Here is a 25915-nt window from a genome sequence, read left to right on the forward strand (position 1 = left end):
GGAGGTTTTGTGTGCGAGGGGCTTGGACTTCCAGCAGGCATGCGTGAGCGTGTTTGATAGGAGTGAATGGAGACAAATGGTTTTTAATACTTGACGTGCTGTTGGAGTGTGAGCAAAGTAACATTTATGAAGGGATTCAGGGAAACCGGCAGGCCGGACTTGAGTCCTGGAGATGGGAAGTACAGTGCCTGCACTCTGAAGGAGGGGTGTTAATGTTGCAGTTTAAAAACTGTAGTGTAAAGCACCCTTCTGGCAAGACAGTGATGGAGTGAATGATGGTGAAAGTTTTTCTTTTTCGGGCCACCCTGCCTTGGTGGGAATCGGCCAGTGTGATAATAAAAATAATAATATATATTATGGGGCAATCCTCGAATACGCAGCACCAGTGTGAAGCCTTCCTATAATCACACAAAGAAGTTCAGATGTTTGTCTCCATACTGTGCCCGGAGCCGAAGAGGCAAATCCTATGAAGGTTAACGAGAGCTAAGCCCCTTGAAACTGAAGGAACGGTAAGTCAGGAGAGATGTAATCACGATGAACACGATCCTCAGGTGTACAGACTGGGTAGACAATAACGTGATGGACCAGAAAAAAAAGGTGGCATCGACAGAAGTTGAAAATCTTGATAAACCATATTATATTAAATGAGAAGGGCTAAATCCGTAATGCTCACACAACTGGGGAATGGAAGGTTATTGACTCTGATCCAAGAAATAGGAAAGTAGTTCTAATTCCTTAGATAAAAGTTCCTTCATCAGCATCAACAACACTTCCTTGACATTAAGATGAATCACATGGAAGTTAGGACGTTAACGAAAGCGTGACGAAAATAAGTGGAAGATAGTAAGAAGTACTAGAAGCTCACTCCAAAAGAGAACTTAAAAGTAGGTACGTCTGTAGTTAGAAAGCCAAGAACCAACTACACCAGTCGACTGTTTAGCTCAGGGTAAGTACACTGCGTGTAGAGGTTCATACAAGCAAAGTTAGGGAAATCTACTACGTAGTAATACATATGCATCTCAGGTAAATTCACTGCTCGTATTGGCACCACAGGCATGAGAAGCAGCACCTGCCGTGTCCTACTTATCATGTGAACCTGGACCTGCTCTCACACCTGTATAAAAGCCACGTAAGTGAAGCCAGATAATACTGAGGATATACATCGTCAACGGTGTTTTGAGGTCGCACTAATATCTGGTTAAAGTCACAACACACACACACCCAGCATTCCTACTACACGTCACTATGGTAAGGCTCCCTTCTTTAGTTTATCAAGCTGTACGTTACCTGAGCACTAACATCTATACTTTAATCCCTAAATCAAAATTTATAAAATGCAGAGGGTATATATCCCTCACTTCACAGAAATTAATTCACATTTTAGGAAAAGTATTCTTACTTGTTAGTGTAAAAGTAATAAGTCGATATAATGACCCACGTGCAGTCCTAACAACTAAGTTATGTTGAACGATTAACTTCACACTCCCTGAGATCCGTCTGTCCACCATGGAATGAAACTAATTCACATCATTCGCTGCCTGACCACAGTCGAGTGCGGTTGTGCTCTGCACCCCTCTGCTGTTTTCAGGCGAGCTACCTTGTATCAACATGGCGTTGAGTGTGAGGAGACGCGTCAATACCATTGGTATTGAGCTGCTTCGTGGGGCGATTTCACCCTCTTCAGCGCAGGTATTACTCCCAACAATCATTAGGGAGACCTATGGAATCCAAGACGATGAGGTGTATGGTGTAGCCCTGAATGGGGCTTACAGAATCTTCGTCAAACTGAATTCCACATCCGTATACGAGTCTTTGGTGACGAGATTCCAAGACGTGAGTCTTGACGCTACTCCAGCTGTGAAGGTGCGTTTGATCGACGTATCTCGCCACTTTACGTCGGTTAAGATTCGTAATGTCCCATTTGAGGCAGATGAGGCTGACATCAGGAACGTTCTTGAGGCATATGGGACCATACATCTGGCACAACAAGGCAAGTGGACGGCAGGTGCTTACATGGGCCGTCTGGAGGGAACCTTTTCCCTGAAGATGACTCTGAGACATCCCATACCGTCTTATGTCGTGTTGGAGGACTTCAGGACGCAAGTTATGGTATCGTATGCCGGACAGAGACGTACGTGCAGAATATGTGGGGCGTATGACCATATGGCGGCAGCGTGTGTGAAGCTGAGGAGGGCGCCTGCACAAACTGGTGAAGCACCAGTTACCAGCGTGATAGCTGTTGTTGAGAGCCCCACGCGAAAGCAAGGGCTTGGGCGCTTGTGGAGTGAAGAGGTGGAGGATTCCAAATTATTATTATAATCAAAAAGAAGCGCTAAGCCACAAGGACTATACAGCGCTGCAGGGCAGGAAGGAAGCGAGGGCATCAGGTGGCAAAAGGGAGATGGATGAGTAATAGGTTATGGATAACAGCGGGGCAGTGGATGGTGAAAGGGTAAAGGGCAGCAAGAGACTGAACTAGAAAGGGCTGAGGGGAGTGCGAAAAGTATCATCAGAGTTTGTGGAGTAAATCAGTCGTTGTCAAGAAGTCAATGAGAGTCAGGATTAAAGGAGGGTCCATCAGCAAGAAGGGAAGGTAAAGAGAGAGTAGTAGAACGAAGACGACGTTGGAGGTAAATTCTGCGTGCTCGTTGATAGAGAGGGCAGTCTAACAGAATGTGGCTAATCGATACTGGAACTTGACACTGGTCACAAAGAGGAACAGGGTGCCTCTCCATGAGATACCCATGAGTAAGACGAGTGTGACCATTGCGAAGGCGGGAGAGAGTGGTCTCCCAACCTCGGCACTGATGACAAGAAGACGGCCAGTAACCTATGCTCGGTTTAATAGAATGAAGTTTGTTACCGAGCAGAGTTGACCAACGTTGTTGCCAACGGGTGTGAAGGTGGATAGCTATTGCAGCAAAATAGTCCAGAAATGGAACACCTCGATAGGAAATTGGTAGGTCATGTACTGCTGACCGCGCAGCAGTGTCTGCCTGTTCATTGCCCTGTACGTCGACATGACCAGGGACCCAACAAAAAAGAATATCTTTATGTTTGGTAGAGATACGGCGTAGCCAAAGTTGGATACGGAGAACTAGGGGATAGGGAAAAGTACAGAAGTGCAAGTGCAGGAGGAGGTGCAGGCTCTAGAGGAAGAGCTTCAGGAAGTGTTAAGGACATTGACGCCGCCTGCAGAGGATGTTGTTCCTGAGCTGGTGAGAGGCACGGCGTTGCCTGTAGAGGAATGTAATGATAAAAACCATAGGGTTAACGGGCCAACTAGTAAGCGTGAGTTGTCGCTGTGTGCTGTGGAATGAGGCGTGGTGGAGGTTGAGGTACATCATGAGGGAACCTCATTAGATAACATGGATGTGGAGGCCATCACGAGGAAGAGAGCGGCGGCGTCAGACTCAGATGATGTCCTGACGCCGGCGCAGAGGTCTGGGAGGAAGGAAGAACACTGTCGAGGTAGTCACGATAAGAGGCATCGCAAAAAGGGGGGGGGGTTGCTGGTGTGAAGCCTTGTGCTGGCTCTGGGGCAGGAGGCCCTGGGATGAATGAAGCGAGGAGGAAGGGTTGGAAACTATAAAGAGGCCTTAGGTGTATGACTGTGAACGTAAATGGACTGTGTAATAGTGTGAAGAGGGAATGGTTTCGAATGTTTCTGTATAAATATAGGGTGGATGTAGTGTTCCTGCAAGAACACAATTTCAAGGAGGGAAGAGTGCTCGAGGTGGAAGGGTTTCGGGTCATGACTCTGCCATCTGTACGTCTGAAAGGTGGTGTGGGTATATTGATCAGGGAGGCGAGCCCGTTTGTGTTGCCAAGAAGTGAGGGGGAGGGGGGGAAGAGTATTGCGCGTGGATGGGTGGTGGATGGGGCAGAGGGTATCTTTTGTAAGTGTGTATGCACCAGCAGAAAATGATGTGAGGGTAAAAAGGGATTTTGTATGTGAAGAACTAGTTTTCTTCTTACGTGGTTTACCTGCAGTGGCCATCGTAGGTGGGGACTGGAACTGCGTTATTAGGAGGGCTGACGTGGAACCAAAAGGGGCGGGGCACGTGTCGGCGGCCTTGTGAGATCTTTTGAGGGATATTCAGTTGCGGGATGCGGTTGGAGGAGGGGCGTGGGAGGTAGAGCACACTTTTGTAAGACAGGGTTATGCGGCTAGGTTGGATAGGCTGTATATATCTCAAGGGGTTTGGTTGACATTTTTCCGTACAATAGAAGTAGCTTATTCGGATCATCGGGCGGTAGTAGCAGAGGTGGGGTGGGAGTCACTAGCAGGTATATCTAGGGGTTATTGGAAGTTAAATACAAGTGTGTTAGGCGATGAGGAGGGGATAGAGGGATTTGCAACGCTGTGGGAGGGGTTACGTGCAGAGGTAAATGGGGTAGAGGATGTGGTGATGTGGTGGGATGGTGTGGCTAAAGAACGGATTAAGCAATATTATGTAAAGGAAGGGAAACGTATCAATTCTTTAAAATATGGTCTTGCTAACTATTTGGAGGATAGATTATGGGGTTGTTATGCGAGGGGGGCGGTGGCGGGCACTTATCCAATGGATGATATTATGGCAATTAAAGGGAGGATGCGTGAGGTACAGGATGAGAGGTTCCAAGCGGTGCGGGTACAGGCGGGGGTGGAAGAGGTGTTATGGGGCAATAGACCTTCATCGTGCGTATTGCGTAGGCAGAAACAAAGACAGCAGGCAATGACTATACCATGGTTGGAGGTTCATGAGTCGATAGGAGGGTACAGGGAGGGGCAGGTCATACAAGCTACGGAAGGAATGGGGGCGTTTGCTGATAAGTGGTATGAGAAGTACTGGCAACGAGAAGGGGTAGAGGATGGGGTTTTAGAACAGGTGTGTGGGAGTGTGGTATGTCAGTTGTGTAACAGTGATAGGGAAGCACTGGGTGGGGAAATAACTGAGGGGGAAATATGGAGGGCTTTAAGTGGAATGCGAAAGGGCAAAGCACCGGGAATTGATGGACTCCCGGCAGAGTTTTATCAGCAGCATTGGGAATTAATGAGGCATTTTTTGGTTAGGTTATTAAATTGCATGAAGGAGAGAGGTGAGCTGGGTGAGAAGCAGGCAACGGCTGTCGTTGTATTGGTACCAAAGGGTAAGGGGCAGCATACGCTTCGGGATTACCGGGCGATCTCGTTGTTATGCGCAGATTACAAATTGTTTGCTAAGATTTTGGGAAATCGGGTCAAGTGTGTGGTGGGGAGGGTAGTATCAAAAACTCAGTTTGGTTTGCCAGGGAGGTCTATGGTGGAGGGGCATGGGTTACTTAGGGATTTCGTGGAGGCAAAAGGGGGGGAGGGGGGGAGGTTTGGGTGCGCTCGATTGGCAAGAGGCATACGATAGAGTGGATCGGAAAGCATTGAAAGCCATCCTCAGGGGTCAGGGGTTTGGGGAAGAAATAGTGGGTTGGGTTGAGGCGTTGTATGGAGGTGCAATGGCGAGGGTACAGATTAATGGTCGATTGGGTGGGAAGATTGTAATGGGTAGGGGACTTAGGCAGGGGTGTCCTATGTCACAATTATTGTTTGCGTGTGTACAGGACCCCTTTTATAGATTGGTGGAGCAGCGTATGTGTCACGTAGAGGGACCAGGGTGTGAGGTTGCGAGGGTTTGGCCAGTTTTAATTGGGTATGTGGATGATACAACTGTTCTGATCAGGGAGGGGATGTCAATGGACACATTAGATGGGGTAGTACGAATGTTCGCAGGGGCAACTGGTATGAGGGTAAATTCAGATAAATCCATGGTTATGGGGTTAGGAGCTTGGGCAGGAAGGGTTGATTGGGGTAGTGCAGTTGTGAGGAAGCAGGCGAATTCGTTAAAAATTTGCGGTCTTATTTATGCAGACGATCTAACTGTGGCACGCATGGAAAACTCGAGTAGGATGGTAGAAAGGATTCAGGGACGCTTGGGAGCATTGCGACCTTATCATTTGACCCTTGTGCAGCGTGCCATTGTTATTAATATCTTACTGTATAGCAAAGTATGGCACGTGGCAGCAGTGTTCCCATTAACTGGGCCAGCAATAACCAACATACTTAGGAAGGTTTTTAAATTCTTGTGGGGTTCGAGCTGTGATTGGATTAAAAGGGACGTGGTAATGTTACCTGTAAGTAAGGGGGGGCTGGGATTGCTGGACTTAAAGCGGAGGGTCAAATGTGTCTTCATTAAAAGGGAGGTGATGAGGGAAAGTGTGGGTGGGGGGGGGTTTGGCCAGGATCCATAACAGATTGCAACGGATGTATACAGGAGTTGAGTTGCATGAGTGTGAAACTGTTTTGAGGGCTATGGCGTGGGATAGAGAGCCGGCAAAGGTCAAAATAGGTAGGTTGAGTATATTGTAGTGCCTGTAGAGAGAATTTTCCCCATGTATGCATGGGGAAGTATATGGAATAGGTTGAGTAGGATGAGGGTGCAACCTCGTGTTCGGGATGTAATGTATCGTTTTCTGCACGGCATTTTACCATCGGGTGTGGTTCTACGGGATAGACAGGTCGTTGACGGGGGGGGGGGGGGAGGGGTGGTGCGGGATATGTTGTGGGGAGGAGTCGGCTTTTCATGTAGTATATTTTTGTGACGGACTGAGGAGTGTCAAGGGGTGGTTAAATAGGGTGATATATAGGATAGGAGGTCAAGGAATTTCTGTATTGAGAGCATTAAGTCTCGACGTGGGGGGTTGGGAGGAAAGTGTAATCAGAGCTGTGGGGTACATTATGGCAGATTATATATATATATAGTGTGGGGATTGCGGGGGAAACAGGTCAGTGAGGTGAAGAGGAGGGTGTTAGCAGTAACGTTCTATAAAACGGTATGTAGAAATAAAGAAATTTATGGGAGGAGGTGGGTGAGGGATTTTTCAGAAGGATATAGGCAACTTACGATACAGGTTTTATTAGACTTGTAATATACGAGGGAGGGGAGGGTACGATTGGAAAGTGTTGCTGGGGCAGGGAAGTCATGGGTGAAAACAGGGTCGCCTCCCTGGTAATGGATGACAACAAATGTTTGCGTGTGTGTTGGATGAGTGATGCGTGAGTGAATAATGTATGGACCAAGGGTGCTAGCACCTGTGGAGCTGGCCAGTTTTTTTTTTTTTTGTCATGGACTATACACTATTCTATGTACATAGTAGTCTTAAGTCGTATTATGTTGTTATCTATGTACACAGTATTGTTATACAAAGATAGTACTGTGGTGTATGTGATGTGTAGGTTTATATGTATTCAACACATGCTTGTTGTATGTTCCCTCTTCGTTACTTTTTCAATTGTCATTTCAATGTACTTTGTCTAGCATTATACAACGGTATTGTTCTTTGCCATATGAAGTTTTTTTAGTTCATGTTATGTTCTAGGTTTTTGCATGTTAAGATGTACCTATAGACTGTCAGCACCCTGATATTGGTTTTTCATGGCAATGTTCTTGACGTAAGTTTTGGCTGTATGGTATACAGATATATCTAGCCAGTTTATAGACGCATTCCTTTTGTGTCTTGAGATTTTTGTATACGGGTTTATTGTAACTGTAATGAGTCGGTTTTGAGATCTAAGCTGTTTTCTTTGTATGTTTATTTGTATTTTGGTATATGTAAATCTGTAATGTTAGGAATAAGTATGTAGACGTTCTAGCAGGATTATGATGTTAGGTTTTGGTTTATTGATTAATGAGAAGGCTGGAAGTAATTGTTACATTTTCTTGTATATATTCTTTTCAATTGTAATGAGTCTTTGTCATATGTCATGTTATATGTAAAATTTATATGTAAGTTAGGTTTTGAGTCATTGAATGTTTATATATGTCAGTTCATGACCCTGTTACTGTGTTTATTTGTAGCTATGTTCTTGCCGTAAATTATTGTTGTATGTTATACAGCTATATCTTGCGAGTATATAGGTGCAATCCATTTGTTAGTTTATTTTGTGTTGGGTTTCTTATGTCAATGGCCGAACCTTCAGGATTGAGATCCATACTGTTTCCTTTTATTTTTATTTTTATGTATACTGTATTGGTTTTAAATAAAATATAAAAAAAAAATTCGCAGGCGACCCCTTTGAGTTTAGAGTTCCCCATGAACATAATAATATTAACAAACGGAAAATAAAGATTCACGTCCAGACAGAAACTTAATGGTTAAATCTACAGTTATTAAAAAAAAAGGACTTGTTGGACAACAAAGAGCTTGTAAATGTTAACCCAGAAATGTAAGGAATCATTGTTTTATCAGTTGTATTAATAATGGTAGAATTACCGACAGTATGTTAAATAAAAGGACACAAATGCAACTAATGTGACATTTTATTGTGGCAACGCTTCGCTCTCCAGGAGCTTTATCAAAGTTACCTGGGAGGAAGAAAATACACTGAGATCAAAAGAGGGTTTTAACCTGCCAGATCACTCAGCGCTCTTTACAATATTAATTAAACAGAAAGCACATCGAAGAACATCCAAGATAAAACTAAAAAAAAAAAAAATACTAATACGAATATACACGTCTCTAATACTGCCATACAAAGCTAATGTAACCCCATTAATTAACCTGACAGACTCATTTCTGTTAACTTGTGTGTGTGTGTGTGTTCAGGTACTTCAGTAAAGAATCTTGTAACAAACATAGTTTTTCATAGTTGTTAACTACATGAAGCAAAGAATATATATACAAACCGAGTACACACACCTGTCTTTAATAAAGCTGTTCAGGATACAGTATTCAATTTGCATACTGCCAGTCTGCCTACCAATTTGACTGCACGATCACTTATTTGCAGAGAATTTTTGCAAACAGTTTGTGTTACGTTACTAGAGTGCGAGATACAGAGTTAATCTTCTATTCCAGAAAGGTTCCGCGAAGATATCGCTCCTGTTTCAGCTGTCCCTGCTGCTCCTGTCAGTGGCTGCCACCTCGTCTGGTGCCGCCTTCGACTTCCCAGGAAAGTACGTCGCCATCATCACCTGTCCATCTTCCTCAAGCGAGAGTCTCTTTTCACCAGTCGTCTGTCTGTTCTAAGGGTGTTGTTATACAAATGATTCGCTGCGTTGTCCCGCTGAGATATTTAAAGTTAAGCCCCCCCCCCCAACCTAAACCCCGGTCCCCGTGATTCTCCGAGATCCCCAGTGATTCCCACAGTTCTCGGTGATTCTACCGAATCCCCAGTGATTTAATTATTATTATTATAATAAAAAAGAAGCGCTAAGCCACAAGGGCTAGACAGCGCTGCAGGGCAGGAAGGAAGCGAGGGCATCAGATGGCAAAAGGGAGATGGATGAGTAATAGGTTACGGATAACAGCGGGGTAGTGGATGGTGAAAGGGTAAAGGGCGGCAAGAGACTGAACTAGAAAGGGCTGAGGGGAGTGCGAAAAGTATCATCAGAGTTTGTGGAGTAAATCAGTCGTTGTCAAGAAGTCAATGAGAGAGTCAGGATTAAAGGAGGGTCCATCAGCAAGAAGGGAAGGTAAAGAGAGAGTAGTAGAACGAAGACGACGTTGGAGGTAAATTCTGCGTGCTCGCTGATAGAGAGGGCAGTCTAACAGAATGTGGCTAATCGATACTGTAACTTGACACTTCTCACAGAGAGGAACAGGGTGCCTCTCCATGAGACACCCATGAGTAAGACGAGTGTGGCCAGTGCGAAGGCGGGAGAGAGTGGTCTCCCAACCTCGGCACTGATGACAAGAAGACGGCCAGTAACCTATGCTCGGTTTAATAGAATGAAGTTTGTTACCGAGCAGAGTTGACCAACGTTGTTGCCAACGGGTGCGAAGGTGGGTAGCTATTGCAGCAAAATAGTCCAGAAATGGAACACCTCTATAGGAAATTGGTAGGTCATGTACTGCTGACCGCGCAGCAGTGTCTGCCTGTTCATTGCCCTGTACGTCGACATGACCAGGGACCCAACAAAAAACAATATCTTTATGTTTGGTAGAGATACGGCGTAGCCAAAGTTGGATATGGAGAACTAGGGGGTGAGATGTATCAAATTTTCGTATAGCCTGTAGAGCACTAAGGGAGTCTGAGACTACTACAAATGATGACACAGGCATAGATGCCATACGAATAAGTGCTGCAAGAATGGCATACAATTCAGCAGTAAAAATGCTAGCCGAAGATAGTAAATGCCCCCGCACGATGCTGTCCGGAAACACTGCTGCGAATCCGACGCCGTCTGAAGACTTAGAGCCATCTGTGTACACAGCGGTGGCATGAGAATGGGAGTGGAAGTGATCAAGAAAAAGAGAGCGGGAAGCCACCGTAGGCAGTTGAGCTTTCGAGCAAGGGAGTGAGAAAGAACAGACCCGAACAGCTGGAACTTCCCAGGGGGGTAGGGAAAAGTGAGATGCTACATGAACATATAAAGGTGGTAACTGAAGGGAAGACAAGAGTGATTTAATGGTTCTCATGATCCTGATGTTTTCAGTAATTTTCCTTGGTTTCCATTTTAGAGGTTAACCCTTCCTCCTTTTCTTCCTCTCTGTTATATCATTCCTCATAACCCTCTCCCTTCCCTTCATACTCCTTTCTCTAGTATCTAATTCTTCCCCCATTTCCCTCCTCCATCTTCTTTCTATGTAGGTCATAGTACTGTTTTCTCTTTTACACTTCAATCTTAGAGGCTAAGAGCTGTTGTCCTACCTCAGCCCTAAGGTGAACTACCACTCCCGAGGATGCGACCCACAACAGTTGACTAATACCTAGGTACCTACTTACTGCTAGGTTAACAAGGAAACCGGAGAAAGTTAGATTTGATCCAAGGAGAGTAGCTCTAATTTTTCGGATCAAGAGCTCATCGCCGATTCAAGGCACCTTCCATGAGGAATATTGCTAGGGGTCATGCTCTGAAATGAGCAGAGATAGGATAACAGTTCTTAGGTTGTTAAATGCATTATCTCCTAGTTTAACTTCTATAGAGCCCTAAATAACTAGGATTATGTACACAAAATGCCAGAGGAAATGAGAGGGAAGCTCTATTATTACATCCATGTGGAAGTGCTAAACCTGGAATGGTTATACAGCGCCTGAGGAATGGTAGGCAACTATACCTGGAGAGGGTTTCGGGGGTCAATGCCCCCGCGGCCCGGTCTGAGACAAGGCCTCGTTTAATCCGAGGAATGGAATGATAACTTTAATTCCTCTGATCAAGAGTCTTTCACCCCATCAAGGCAGCAAGGGAATGGAGGTGTAGAAAAGTACAGAAGTAGTGGTCACCGAGGAAGCGGAGGGAAGGGATGGAGGGTGACCTGAAATTCCGTGGTAGTATTCAGCTCATAGCAGAGAGGATTTAGGTTTTACTATCTCGCCAAACTATACTCATAGGTAAATCTCTTTCCACCTAGGAGCAACTGTTGTGGGTCGCGTCCTGGAGGACTCTGTGAAAGTATGTGGTACCCGGTTCATGCTATCCAGAGTTAAATTACCCTAAGAATATCTTTCACCTCCTGTGCCAATAATTTTGACATCCTGTGGCCCGTCTTTCCCGCAGGGTAGGAGCGTGGCCCTGTCCGCCAGAGGACGAACTGGTTCCATGCACCTGCTACGCTGACGACGATCTTAACCTTTTCCTTGGATGCCAAGAGCTCGAGAGTATATCTGATCTCAAGGCTGTTTTTACGGCTTCCTTCCAATTTAAGAAGTTCTTCAGACTGCAGGTTAGAATTTAATGTTTCATTTAAGTCTTGTTTTATACAAGAATTCATCGTCATTGATTTCGAAGTGTACAATTACCGTTCACATCACTGCTTTTGTATAACTGTTCACGACTTAAAGTTTGAGTCTCGCTATCCTGTTTAGTGAAGGAAATTACATTCAGAGCATTCTTTGGGAATGCTCTGAATGTAATTTCTTTGGGAAAAAAGTACCACGCTTTTCCTTACAGAGTTAGGCTCAAGCTCACCGACACTACTAGTTCTAGAGGTTGCCGTCTTTCTCTTCCAGCGCTTCAACGTTGCGATCCACATAGGCAATGCCTGCTGCAACCTAGGTTTCTGCAAACTTGAAGTGAAAAGTAAAAAACAAAAAAGGGAGTTAACAGCTTCTGCGCGATGCTATGCGCTTCCTGGAGCGTGTAGCTTCCATTCCTTGATCAAGATTCCCATGCCATGCTACATTATTATTAATAAATAATATAAGAAATTTCTTTTGTTTCTGATTTACAGATTAACGACTGCAACTTTACAGAAGGCACACTCACGAAGGATATATTCGAAGGCTTCACCTTTCGCGAGGTGATCATGTTCAATAACAAACTGAATGAAGTGGAAGTAGGCATATTCAGTGATTCCGTCCAAGATCTGACGTTCTTCGAGTTTTCAGATCCCATCCCATCATTTCCTCTGTGTAAGTTCGAAATGGAGCTTCTGTGAGACAGAAGAGTTTTATTATCTTTTGTATTAAGGAGACTGGGTACCTATACACAGGTATAGAACAGCCCTCCTCTACGTTTCACTGATATAGTTCCTGTGATAACAATGCAAAGTTGGTAGTCGAGGCCATACTCGTCCTGGTCTTAGGTACAGACTAAGGCCAGGATGAGATAAATACCTGAAAATACCACGGAATTTTATCACAATGGAAATATGTCTTTACTTGGTATATATGTTTTCATTACACACGTGGAAGGGCGCTAAACTCATAGGGGACCATACATTGAGTGCCTGGGGTAAATGGGAGGAAACCAGGTTTGATCCAAGGAAATGGACGTTAAGTCCAATTGTTTGGTTTAAGACTATTAAAATAATTACTACTAATATATTCATTAAATGCTAAGCCCTTAGGAGTCCTACAGCTCTTGGAACAAAAGATTGCATCAAGATGCCTTCCTTGTGGGGATTAACTGCTTCGCAAGATTCATTTTCTACCAATAGCACTAACACCCCACATCACAAAAATCTTTAAAAGGGTTCTAAGAAGATCGCCAACCACCTAGATACCCATCAGTTACACAATCCAGGGCAACACGGGTTTAAAGCAGGTCGCTCCTGCCTGTCCCAGCTACTGGACAACTATGACAAGGTCCTGGATGCTATAGAGGACAAACAAAATGCAAATGTAGTATACACAGACTGCGAAAGCCTTCGACAAGTGCGACCACGGTGTAACAGCGCACAAAATGCGTGATAAAGAAATAACGGGAAAAGTTGGTACATGAATCTTTAACTTCCTAACAAATAGGACACAAGAGTAATAATAAACAGTAAAGTCTGAGGCAGCTACTGTGGAAAGCTCTGTTCCACAAGGCACAGTACTCGCTCCCATCCTACTCATCCTCATATTTGACAGAGATGTAAGCCATAGCTCAGTGTCTTCCTTTGCAGATGACACCCGAATTGCCATACATACATGACCCGCATGGGTCATTCAGGGCATTCATTATGCGCTTAACATGAATTCCAACTGATTGTTAGGTAAAAAGGACACAAATGCAACATTTCGTCTTTATTCATTCATTATTACCAACTATGACAGTAGCTATATTACATATTTGTGCAACTACTTGCTGACTGTATTTTTTTTTTTACCTATCGTATGCTATGTTTAGATTTGACTTTCATCAGCTAATCTGGAGAGCTTCAAGGAACTGCGAGAGCTGGTGGTGGACATAAACTGCGACCAATTCCCGACGCTCACCTCTGACTCGGTCCTCTCCTTCTCCCTCCACTGTGGCGGCACTAATGTTACAATGGAAACTTCTCAACTGAATATGAATGCACTCACAACACTCCATCTGCACGACTCTAATCTGATATCGGTTAGTCACAGATGATATAAGAGCCTCCCACCGAGACTGATGTCGAGTATTAAGCAAATAATTCCACCATTGTATATAATATACATACATACATACATACATACATACATATATATATATATATATATATATATATATATATATATATATATATATATATATATATATATATATATATATATATATATATATATATATATATATCGCGCTCGATTCAAGAGGATGAATCTAATTAAATATGCACTAACACTGGGAAATATCCTGCTGAAGTATATAGAAGGGACTGCCAGGAGATTCCTGCTTGCTTTAAAAAATGACGCCATCAATTATATAATAGTTCTTGTCTGTAAACGTTTTTTACGCATTATTTAGTACATTCATGGGGAAGGTTAACAGGAGTCTTACATCGTAAGTCGAACGTTATTTTTAAAAACGGATCAACGGTAGTGCAGTGGAAAATCCACTGGCCCAATCCTGTCTAATATTTTTTTTGTTATACTTTGAGATTGAGTTAACACAGCCTTTACTTCCTGATCAATTATTGATTGAGATACGTTGAAGATGACTTCCATTTCTCAAAAATAACATTTTGGGACCTTCCTCAGGAAATCAAATATTTTTTTAACCTTCCAACAAACTTGAATACAATGTGAAGTAGTAGGAATTTATCCTTACCTTGATGTTCTAAATACCATTAATGTCATGACCAACAAGTAAAAATATTTGTACGTACGTACATATTTATAGATGCATAAGTATACATTTGCTCGCGCATACGTATGCATGTGTAAATACACGTATGCATATACAAAAATGTATACATAGGACAGTGCACATACATAAATTCATACGCAAACTGTGTACACTATTTTTTTGTACTGTAAGTTTATCACCCTCCCCCCCCACTAGTCCTTTTTGCATACAATGAGGTAAAGGAGACTGAGCTTATAGAATGCAGGGATACTTCACTGGGATCGCTCTACGACCTAACTACATAGTTATCTGTATAGCGTCAAACCCGTGTGGGTCATTCTGTTTAAGGATTAGGGAAGCTCTTATCTTTTGTTTACTAATCTTTTGCCAGGTCAGTAAAGGGTGTCATGAGAAAACTTTTTTCCTGTTAATACTCTTAAAATTATCTTTATTATCCCCACAACCGTTTACAGATTGGACCTGAAAACTTTGAGTCGCAGTCGTTGAACATACTGACCCTCAACGGAAACTACCTCGAAGAATTTGACCCCGAAGTCCTGAAATTCTCTTCTTTGTTAAAATTGGATCTCAGTGATAATCTTCTTACTGATATGCCATTTATTACAGGTACGTAGATTTAAATTTGTCAATGGATAAAAAAAAAGGGGGGGGGATGAATAAGTCGTACCGACGTTTCTCTACGGGTGTGAAGTTGGCCTTTCAATGTTGCAGCAAGGAGGCTGGAGGCAGTGGGAATGTAGCGTCGAATCAATGTTGTGTAAATATTAAGCAAAGAAAGATAAATGAAGAAATCTGAATTTAAAGGCTTATAGATACACAAGTGGGTTTTGTCATAGAAAAAGTTTGAAACAAGATTGATGGAAAAAGGTGTAGTGAAAGTGCAAGAAATATTGTGAGGTAGATTATTATTATTATTATAAGCAAGGGGAAGCGCTACACCCGTAGTGCCATTCAACGCCTGGGGAATGGAAGGTAATCAGATTAATTAAAGGGGTGGGTAGATCTACTTCCTTGGATCAAGTTTACATTCACTGGGAAGCACTAAACAAATATGTAAAAGGTCACAAAGCGCTTACCATGGATCAAAATCCCTTTATTATGGTGCCCCTTTCCTTGAAGGGCAGGGGAGGGAAGCAGTTATTTAACTCGTCTAGTAAAATTTATACCACCGCGCCTCCTAGTATATAATACTGGTAGCATATATTATGTAATTATATTCATGAGGTTGTGCTAAGGCGTAAAGATCACGCAAGTAGAATTCACTAGGAGATGCATTGCCACTTCTAATATTCATGGGTAAGCATAAACCCGTATAGTCATACAGACCTGGGGAATGGAAGGCAGTTTTTGGCTAAGATTTACGACTACAGTACTACTCAGCGCCAGTGAAACTCCGGCATTAGTTAGCATCTGACAATGGATACAATCTATGTACACTGTGGGAAAATTATTTCTTGTGCAAACTGTTATTTTGGAAGATAGTAGCAAAAACAGTACATTTGTTTGTGGCAAAAACAGTACATTTGTTTTGGCTGGGCAGCACGTATAGTTTAATCAACGTTTAGTATCGAGTCACACGCCTGGTCGAATGTAAACAATGACGCATATCTACCGATGGCGGAGTAAGGTAAAGTAATTTTTTGGCTGTTAGGCGCATTTCGTTAGGTTAAGTTGTATTGTTTACCACCGCATAAAATATCTCAACTGTAAAGGGGTGAAGAGCGGCTACAATTTAAGTGCCCTTTTTATTATGGGAATGCGCTAAACCCGTTGGAGTCAGTCATACATGGATCACATCATGGCATCAAGGTACCCCCTTAAGGGGAGGTGCCTTGATACCATAATTCTTCCCAGTTAAAGGGAGGGAGGGGGGTAAAATTAAGAGAACACAACACAGTTTTTGAACAGATGGCTACGTCTTCAATATTCAACTACCACAGCGAAAAATATATTAACGAACGTTTTGCCATCTTTCGACACTACGCAGAAGTGATGTCGAGAGTAAGATCAAATATAGTCCAGAATTTTGATTACCCAGTTCTTGCAGCCTCATACTACCTCCTTAATCAAGTACAGTACCACTTGTAAAATCAATTTTATTTAGCTTGTAGAATCATGGTAATATAGTGAACCGGTAAACCCGAAAGGACAGCAGAATCATGGTAGATATACTGGGGTTAATCAAAGCCTATCAACTACGATCATTAAGGCTAAGTCACCTGTACATTATTATTATAATCAAAAAGAAGCGCTAAGCCACAAGGGCTATACAGCGAGTCATGTGTACAAATTTGTGGGAAGCGATAAACCCGTAGGGATCATACAGCACCTGGGATAATGGGAGACAATCAGGCTAAATCCAAGATAAAGATCAAGAGTCCCTCACCAACAACCCTTTATATACATGGTTTATACCATATAAATGAACAGCGACAAAAAAAAATATACCTACCTCCCACAGTGTCCAGAGTGTAACTGAGTCAGTTGATCTTAACTAACCTGGCAAACCCTTCCTCTTCCACATTATTTGTCTATGCTAGTTGTAAAATCACAATTTGTCCTTATACTTTTATTGAACGTCACATACACACTCTTATGTATATACATGTACTAAAAAAGATCGATAGATTTTTTTTTCATTAACAGTGATATAATGATTTTTATTTTTGGACCAAAACTAAGAAACCTCACTGAACTTCACTAAAATGATCACAATTTTTTTTTTAGCTAAATTCTGGTATATATGGCATAGACCAACTTAAATATATTTAATATTAAATTAAATCTATGACATATATTTTTTCGTTATGCTCAGATAGATTTCCGCTGATTTACGGCAAAAACAAATTTTCATTCGGCTTATTCGGCAAAGTGAACCCGGCGATTCGGCTTATCGTACCAATTCGGCAATATCATACCTATTCTTAAAACTATGTATGGAGTCAGGGAGTAAGTGTATGGAGTTTGTATGAAGTATGGATATTTGTTTTTACAGTTTCAAAGTTATTGGTTAATACGAACCATCCCACCTTAACTCGTTATATTGTACGTATTTAAAAAATTCTAGGAATGGCGCCGAAGGGTACAGTAAGGATCGCAGACAACAAGAACCTGAAGCAACTGTCACTAGACACCACCATGCCTCTGTTAGATGCAGACGTTACAATTCATGCTGAAGGTGTTAGTGTAAGTGTTACATATATATGAGGGAATATCTAATTTCTCGTTTATTTTGTTTTATAAGTCATAATTGAAAGGCTTGGTTATCCAACACGAAAAATGGTGATAAAATAGGCCAGCAGCCAGGAAATTTGGTCTAAACCAGACCACAGAGGTGATGATCCCCGGAAGTTAAAAGTTTAACAAGGTAATATATGTATGCAGCATACATATATTACCTTGTTAAACTTTTAACTTTTCAGCATACAGTATGCTGAAGGGTATCCCACGTGTAGACAAGAAAACAGTAATGGAAATGAGACTATACTGTTATTTCTGTATATTTCTGCATACAATCAGCTCTCCTGTTATAACCTTCTCTCTGAATTGTCATTCATCATAACTGAGATTAAAAGATTACATCCAGAATCGAATAGCAAATGAAAATGAATTCCTAGTGCGTGTTATTCATTTTTTTACGAACTTTTCCAGTCACAATAACGCGCACTGGTATTGTTCTGGTGTGGTCTCCAGCTGGGAGTCGAAATTTAAGATTTCATTATTATATTTTAATTATGGGGGAGCTCTAAATCCGTGGGATTATACAGCACATGTGAGGGGGGGGGGAGGATGGAAGGTATTCAGGCTCAATTCAGGGAACCGGAGCACAGATCCAATTCCCTAGATCAAGAGCCCCTCACCAGCATCAAGGAACCTCCCTTGAGGAGTAAGATTTCATTAATATCACTGCTTTCCTGACTACATTTGGAATGCCCTAGACTAGAATATCAAAAAAGTGTTCATTACTTACTTTCATCATAAACAGACATAAGCCTATTTCTTCATTATACTTCCTGTTGGGTATCTAAGTTACAATTGGTATATATGCATTTTTTCTGTGATTGTTTATCCAGATATTATCCTAAGTAGCTGCTTGGTCAACTCAAAGGTTGTACATCAATAATATTTTAAATCGGAGGTGTTTATCTCTCACCATTACAAGTTACACACCATAATTCTTACGTATATCTGTCTTTCTCAGCTGTCTTGTGACTGTAATCTCAGGTGGCTCCTGGACACCGACGGGACCGACTTGCTTATAAATAAAATCACAGTTAATGTTGATTGTGAACACGAGGAAGACTTCAGTGACATTAGGGATATTCTAGATAAATTTTGTTAATAAAGCTGGGGAAATAAATGTAGAGTGTACTTCAGCTTCCAGCTCGAGTTTGGTCCCCACATAATTCCCCGACTTTCGAAATGGTAAATATGTTGGGAATATCAGCCTCCAGGCTGGTTTACCTCCATTTGTCTGTCCTCCATTTTAATATACTGGTACAAGGGCAACACTGGTGTATAAAAATGCAACTTTGGGCTACTTATAAAAAAAATGAAACCCTGTCTAGTTACATGACTTATTGTATCCAATTTTATTAGATACATCTTTATTCCTCTACTTTATTTTTCATTATATTCAATGGGAAGCGCTAATCCCGAAGGGGTCAAGCAGCTCTTGGATAATGGGAGTAATTAAGTTTAATCCAAAAGAAACGTAGAGTGACTCCATTTCCTTGGATCAAAATTCCTTTAAAAGCACCATGGTCCTCCATCTGGAAGGTAAGATGAGGTTCGCTCCAACTAATTAAAGTTCTTAAGTTTTCTTATGAAGATATTTCTCCAGCCAATGGTTTTATCAGTTCAGTACAGATGCACTCATGAAGAATTATGAGGAAACCACTTGAAGAGCTCAACAAAAGAGTCAGTGAGATTTCCACAATCAAATTAGAGCCACAACCAAACATGGCAGGGAGAGAGTCGATGCTTAAGGCTTCAGAATATGTATTTAATATAGTTAAGTGTGTGAGTGACTTTGTAAATGGTCTAAATCGGACCGAAACGTCGCCGTAAACATAAGAACATAAGAATGGAGGAACACTGCAGAAGGCCTACTGGCCCATGCGAGGCAGGTCCTTATCAAAAACACTGCAGAAGGCCTACTGGCCCATGCGAGGCAGGTCCTTATCAAAACGACTGTTGGTACTACCTAAAGCTTCCCTAGTGAAGCTTTTCAAATAGCTCCCGTAGTCCCCCAATGACTCCCACCAATCAAACCCAGCCCCTCCCACTCATATATTTGTCCAGTCTCTTCTTAAAGCTACCCAAGGTCCTAGCTTCTATCACCCCACTGGGAAGACTGTTCCACGCATCTACAACTCTGTTAGAAAACCAGTACTTACCTATGTCCTTTCTAAATCTAAATTTATCCAACTTAAATCCATTATTCCTGGTTCTTACCTGGTTCGACACCCTCAATACTTTATTAATATCTCCCTTGTTTATGCCCGTCATCCACTTATACACTTCAATGATATCTCCCCTCATTCTACGCCTCTCCAGAGAGTGGAGATTTAAGGCTTTGAGTCTGTCTTCATACGGGAGGTTCATTTTAGTCATTCTTCTCTGTATATTCTCTAATGAGTCTATATCCATCCTGTAGTAAGGGGACCAAAACTGAGCAGCATAATCTAAATGAAGCCTCACTAGTGATGTATAGAGCTGTAAAATAACTTTTGGACTTCTGTTACTTATACTTCTTGAGATAAATCCAAGTAATCTGTTGGCCTTGTTGCGCACACTAAGGCACTGCTGTCTTGGCTTTAGATTTCTCCTTACCATGACTCCCAAGTCTTTTTCACATTCTGTATGATCAAGCTCTACTTCACCTAGATTATAGCTTCGAGGGTTATTTTCATTACCAAGGGCAAGTACCTTACACTTATCCACATTGAACTTCATCTGCCATTTTTCAGACCAAGACATTAATTTGTCCAAATCGTCCTGGAGTTCATTGATATCCTCCTCAGAGTGAATTATACGGCCTATCTTTGTATCATCAGCAAATTTACTCATGTCACTCGTAATCCCTTCATCAAGGTCATTAATGTAAATTATGAACAAGAGAGGGCCTAAAACTGATCCTTGTGGAACGCCACTAGCGACTAATCCCCATTCAGATTTCACTCCATTAATGGTAACTCTCTGCTTTCTATTGGTAAGCCATGCCTCAATCCATGCTAGAACTTTACCTCCTATACCATGAGCTGCCACTTTTCTTAAGAGTCTCTTGTGAGGTACTCTATCGAAGGCTTTACTAAAATCCAAATAAACAATATCATATTCGTTATCACTGTCAACTGCCTCAAATGTTCATTGAAGAACGTCAGTAAGTTTGTCAGGCAGGAACGACCTCTCGTGAATCCATGCTGAGATTCATTTATCAAGTTATGCTCTTCAAGGTGACTTCTGATAATGTCAGCTATAATTGATTCTGATAACTTGCCCACTATAGATGTTAGGTATGACACATATGCAACAGTTAGGTATCTTTATTATGAAACGTTTCGCCTACACAGTAGGCTTCTTCAGTCAAGTACAGAAAATAAATGGTATAAAATACCGACACAATGGCAATATAAACACAAATGCAGTATAATCAGGTACATCATCAGATGCAGCATTCTTCACCTGACCTCAGCCGGACTATAAATACTCGCGTTCCTTCCACCCCAGGTAGTTCTGTTTGTGACTTGAAAAAGCCCACTGTGTGGGCGAAACGTAGTCAATAAAGGATCACATTATACTGCATTTGTGTTTATATTGCCAAGTACAGAAAAGTTGATAGAAGCAGAAGATACTTGAAGACGATGTAATCAGTCCATCACCCTTAAAGTTTTGAGGTGGTCAGTCCCTCAGTCTGGAGAAGAGCATTGTTCCATAGTATGAAACAATATGGAGAAGAAGTGACAGGATGGAGCTTTTTATAGCGCCAAGAGGTGAGACGTAGGCCACTAGGAGAGGTAAGAACTCAGATGTTGAGAGGTCAGGTCCCTCTCAAATCCAGCCCCTCTCATTAGTGGAAGTTGTCGAAGTTGATTGCAGGTCTGTACCAAGATACCCTTGTGTTGCAGTGTCTGACAGATTGAACATTAAAATGGTATAAAATACCGACAGGTTGTTAGGTATGACACATATGCAACAGTTAGGTATCTTTATTATGAAACGTTTCGCCTACACAGTAGGCTTCTTCAGTCAAGTACAGAAAAGTTGATAGAAGCAGAAGATACTTGAAGACGATGTAATCAGATTACATCGTCTTCAAGTATCTTCTGCTTCTATCAACTTTTCTGTACTTGACTGAAGAAGCCTACTGTGTAGGCGAAACGTTTCATAATAAAGATACCTAACTGTTGTATATGTGTCATACCTAACAACCTGTCGGTATTTTATACCATTTTAATGTTCAATCTGTCAGACACTGCAACACAAGGGTATCTTGGTACAGACCTGCAATCAACTTCGACAACTTCCACTAATGAGAGGGGCTGGATTTGAGAGGGACCTGACCTCTCAACATCTGAGTTCTTACCTCTCCTAGTGGCCTACGTCTCACCTCTTGGCGCTATAAAAAGCTCCATCCTGTCACTTCTTCTCCATATTGTTTCATACTATGGAACAATGCTCTTCTCCAGACTGAGGGACTGACCACCTCAAAACTTTAAGGGTGATGGACTGATTACATCGTCTTCAAGTATCTTCTGCTTCTATCAACTTTTCTGTACTTGACTGAAGAAGCCTACTGTGTAGGCGAAACGTTTCATAATAAAGATACCTAACTGTTGCATATGTGTCATACCTAACAACCTGTCGGTATTTTATACCATTTTAATGTTCACTATAGATGTCAGGCTTATTGGACGGTAATTTGAAGGAGTGGACTTATCCCCTGATTTGAATATAGGAACCACATTAGCCATCTTCCACAACTCTGGCACAACACCGGTAAGGATGGACGCATTGAATACACTCGTTAATGGCTGACTAAGCTCCATCTTGCATTCCTTAAGTACCCTGGAAAACAACTCATCGGGTCCCGGGGACTTATTTTGCTTCAGTTTGTCTATCTGTTTAATAACCATGTCCCTCGTGACAGTAATATTAGTCAACTTAAATTCATCAGGAACTAAATAATTGTTAATTACTGGAATCTCATTTACATCTTCCTGTGTGAAAACTGACAAAAAATAGTCATTAAATAAGGAACACATTTCCAGTTCATTATCCGTCAGCTGTCCATTCCCAGTTTTCAGAGGTCCTACTTTTTCCTTCACCTTCGCCCTATACGCTTGAAAGAACCCCTTTGGATTAGTCTTTGATTCATTAGCAACTCTAATTTCATAGTCACGTTTAGCCTTTCTAATCGCCTTTTTACTTCTCTTTTAAGCTGAACATATTGGTCAGTAAGGTTAACCTCTCCTCTTCTGATGCGCCTATAAATTCCCCTTTTCTCCCCTAATAGATGCTTTAGCCTCCTGTTAACCCATTTGGGATCGTTATTATTAGACCTAATTTCTCTCTGGGGAATGTATATACTCTGGGCACTGTGTACATTATTAAGAAAACAATCATAAAAGCAGATCCCTTCATATTCATAAGTATGATTATCGTCAATAAAATCATTAGCTAGATAACCCCAATCAAGATTAGACAGATGTTCCCTAAGTCCATTATAATCGGCAGAACGAAAATCAGGGATTTTTACTGTATTATCTGATTATAATAATAATAATAATAATAATAATAATTACTGTATTATCATTATTCTTGCATTCCCAATTAATGCTAAAAGTGATGGATTTGTGATCACTTGCGCCAAGCTCTTCAGTGATCTCCAGATTATTCACGAGTGTTTCCTTATTTGACAAGACTAAGTCTAGCAAATTATTACCCCTGGTAGGCTCAGTTACGCTCTGTTTCAGAAAACAGTCCTGAACTGTTTCCATAAAGTCACTGGACTCTAGATTACCTGTCAAAGAATTCCAGTCAATTTGACTAAAGTTAAAGTCCCCTACTATGACAATGTTACTGTGTCCAGAAGCCCTAACAATTTCGTCCCAAAGAAGTCTCCCTCTATCGTGATCCAAGCCTGGAGGTCGGTATATTACACCTAGAATTAGCTTTTCTTGACCCTCCACGAACTCTACCCAAACAGACTCTGTTACTTCTCCATCTATTTTTATACCTGTTTTTATGCAACAATTAATATTTTCTCGAACATACAATGCAACTCCTCCCCCCTTCCCATTACATCTATCCACATTGAACAACTTAAATCCCTGAATATTACACTCAGCAGTCATATCCCGACTCTTTAAATCATACCACATTTCAGTTAATGCAATGATATCAAAGTTCCCAGCACATGCTACCAAACGTAGTTCATTAATTTTATTTCTTGCACTTCGACTGTTAGCATAAAATACCATCATATGTTGTTTTCTTCTGCACATTTTTCGTATTCATCTTTGTTTTTACACAATTTCTGAAATTATCATTACCTAGAGTTACTCCATGACAGTTACTAATAAGATTCTTAATATCAGAGCATAAGTCAATATATCCATACTCATTATTTATCATTTCTAAATCCATACCTCTAACTAATCCTAGTTTAAAGTCCTAACAACCCCCTCAACTGAGTTAGCAAGAAAACCCACACCTGCCCTGGATAAGTGAACCCCATCCCTGGCATACATGTCATTTCGGCCATAGAAGTTGTCCCAGTTGTCAATGAATGGTACTGTATTATCCTTACAGTGTTTATCCAGCCAACAATTAATACCAATTGCTCTGGACAACCATTCATTACCAACACCTCTTCTTGGCAAAATGCCACATATAACAGGGCGCCCCCCCCTTCTTCCTAATTATGTCTATAGCTGTTCTGAACTTTCTAACTAAATCCTCACTTTTGGCTTGCCTACATCATTGCCTCCAGCACTGAGGCAAATAATAGGATTGATCCCATTACCGTTCATGATGTTGTCAAGCCGGCTAACAATGTCCTCCATCCCAGCCCCAGGAAAGCAAACCCTCTGTCTCCTACTCCTGTCCTTCAAGCAGAATGCCCTATCCATGTATCTAACCTGGCTATCCCCAACAACAACAATATTCTTACCTTCCTTGTTGTCGTTCGTCGTGACGATCCCAGTAGTCGACTCACATTCGTCGGGTAGCACCGAGAATACGTTGGAGGTTTCCACAGGAGTTTCCACAGCAGTCTCTTTCTTCTTCATCGTTTCTGGCTTTCCATTCGTCTTCTTGATCGTCAACTTCGTCGTCCCCTGCTGTCCAGCCACTGACCACGATCCCTTCTTGACCTGAGGACTCGAAACAGGAGGACTACTACGAATCCTCTTGTTTTCCTCTGTCAATCGCCGTATCTCCATCTTTGCTACCCTCAATTCTTCCTTAAGTTGCTGGTAAAGTTGCTCGATGGAGGGCATCTTGGTTCAGTCCACGGGGAGCACACAAGACACTTCTTCACAGAGTTAAGTACAGGTCACCACTGAGTTAAGTACAGGTCACCACTGTTCTATGTGCGGGTTATTTGTGTATTATTTCAGTCACGGTATTGTGCCTTTTTTGTTATTTATACCAATAAGGTGATGAATAAGACATATGCCACACCTGTGTATCTTTGTCATGAAGACGTTTCGCCAGTCAGTGGCTTTATCATTTCAATACAGAGGTTATTTGAAGACACTGAAAGTGGAGACAGTAGAAGATGAGGTAATCAGTCCCTCAGTCTAGATAAAGGTCTTTATCACCGTAGTTTTGATGAATCTGACGCAAAAAAAAAAAAAAAAAAAAACGGTGAACACTAAGCTGAGCGAGTGATTACCTGGTCAACTGTCTCCAATTTCAGCGTCGTCAAATAACCTCTGTATTCAACTGATAAAGAAACTGGTTAGCCAAAGATCATGACAAAGACACCCAGGTACTGCACATATGTCTTATTCGTCAGTTTATCGGTGTTATATACTATTACTGCTACCATATTCTGAAGCTTCATCGATTTTCTCTCTACCAAGTTTGGTTGCGAATCTAATTTTACTGTATCATTATCATTATAAAAGTATATTCACTAACATTAAGTGTATTAAAATAGGACTACAAAAATATTTTATCGCCCAAAGGATTTTGAAAATGTTGGTTGGATTAATTTAAAAATATATATATTTTAATGTAAACTTTAAAAACATTGTATACTTCAGCTGTATTTTCAAATATGTGTTTGTATTATCATTTAAGCATTATAAAATATTGTTTTTACTATTTTTTCCTGGTTATAGGCATTAAAAATCTACGTAGCCAACACTTGTGTTGTTTTATTGCCACCTAAAACCACTATTAAAGTTGCA

General features: G+C 41.5%; 1 protein-coding gene and 1 long non-coding RNA gene across 3 annotated transcripts; both read left to right on the top strand.

Moving 5' to 3' along the window:
- The first annotated feature begins 1100 nt into the window (after nt 1-1100).
- LOC128702331 (oplophorus-luciferin 2-monooxygenase non-catalytic subunit) lies at nt 1101-19055 on the top strand. Of its 2 annotated transcripts, none has more exons than XM_053796538.2 (8): nt 1101-1248; nt 8872-8969; nt 11514-11679; nt 12187-12367; nt 13585-13778; nt 14945-15098; nt 17560-17678; nt 18694-19055. In XM_053796538.2, the coding sequence occupies exons 1-8, from the start codon at nt 1246-1248 to the stop codon at nt 18832-18834; spliced, it is 1056 nt and encodes a 351-aa protein (XP_053652513.2). In that variant the 5' UTR covers nt 1101-1245; the 3' UTR covers nt 18835-19055. The 2 variants fall into 2 exon arrangements, with proteins under 2 accessions (XP_053652513.2, XP_053652512.2); XM_053796537.2 differs by lacking the exon at nt 1101-1248 and adding an exon at nt 1555-1689.
- Nucleotides 19056-19760: 705 nt separating this feature from the next.
- On the top strand, nt 19761-25871 carry LOC138855079 (uncharacterized). The gene is made up of 2 exons (XR_011394232.1): nt 19761-21010; nt 22400-25871. It is a non-coding gene; the product is annotated as an uncharacterized lncRNA (long non-coding RNA).
- Nucleotides 25872-25915: the final 44 nt, after the last annotated feature.

This window comes from Cherax quadricarinatus, chromosome 80 (assembly GCF_038502225.1).
Source record: "Cherax quadricarinatus isolate ZL_2023a chromosome 80, ASM3850222v1, whole genome shotgun sequence".
Taxonomy (NCBI): Eukaryota; Metazoa; Arthropoda; class Malacostraca; order Decapoda; family Parastacidae; genus Cherax; species Cherax quadricarinatus.

Excerpts from the sequence above, each read along its gene's own strand:
- LOC128702331 (XM_053796537.2), top strand. The coding sequence starts at position 1,609 with ATGGCGTTGAGTGTGAGGAGACGCGTCAATACCATTGGTATTGAGCTG. Across the intron at positions 13,779-14,944 it reads ACGACTCTAATCTGATATCG|ATTGGACCTGAAAACTTTGA; the intron begins GTTAGTCACAGA and ends AACCGTTTACAG. Across the intron at positions 15,099-17,559 it reads TGATATGCCATTTATTACAG|GAATGGCGCCGAAGGGTACA; the intron begins GTACGTAGATTT and ends AAAAAATTCTAG.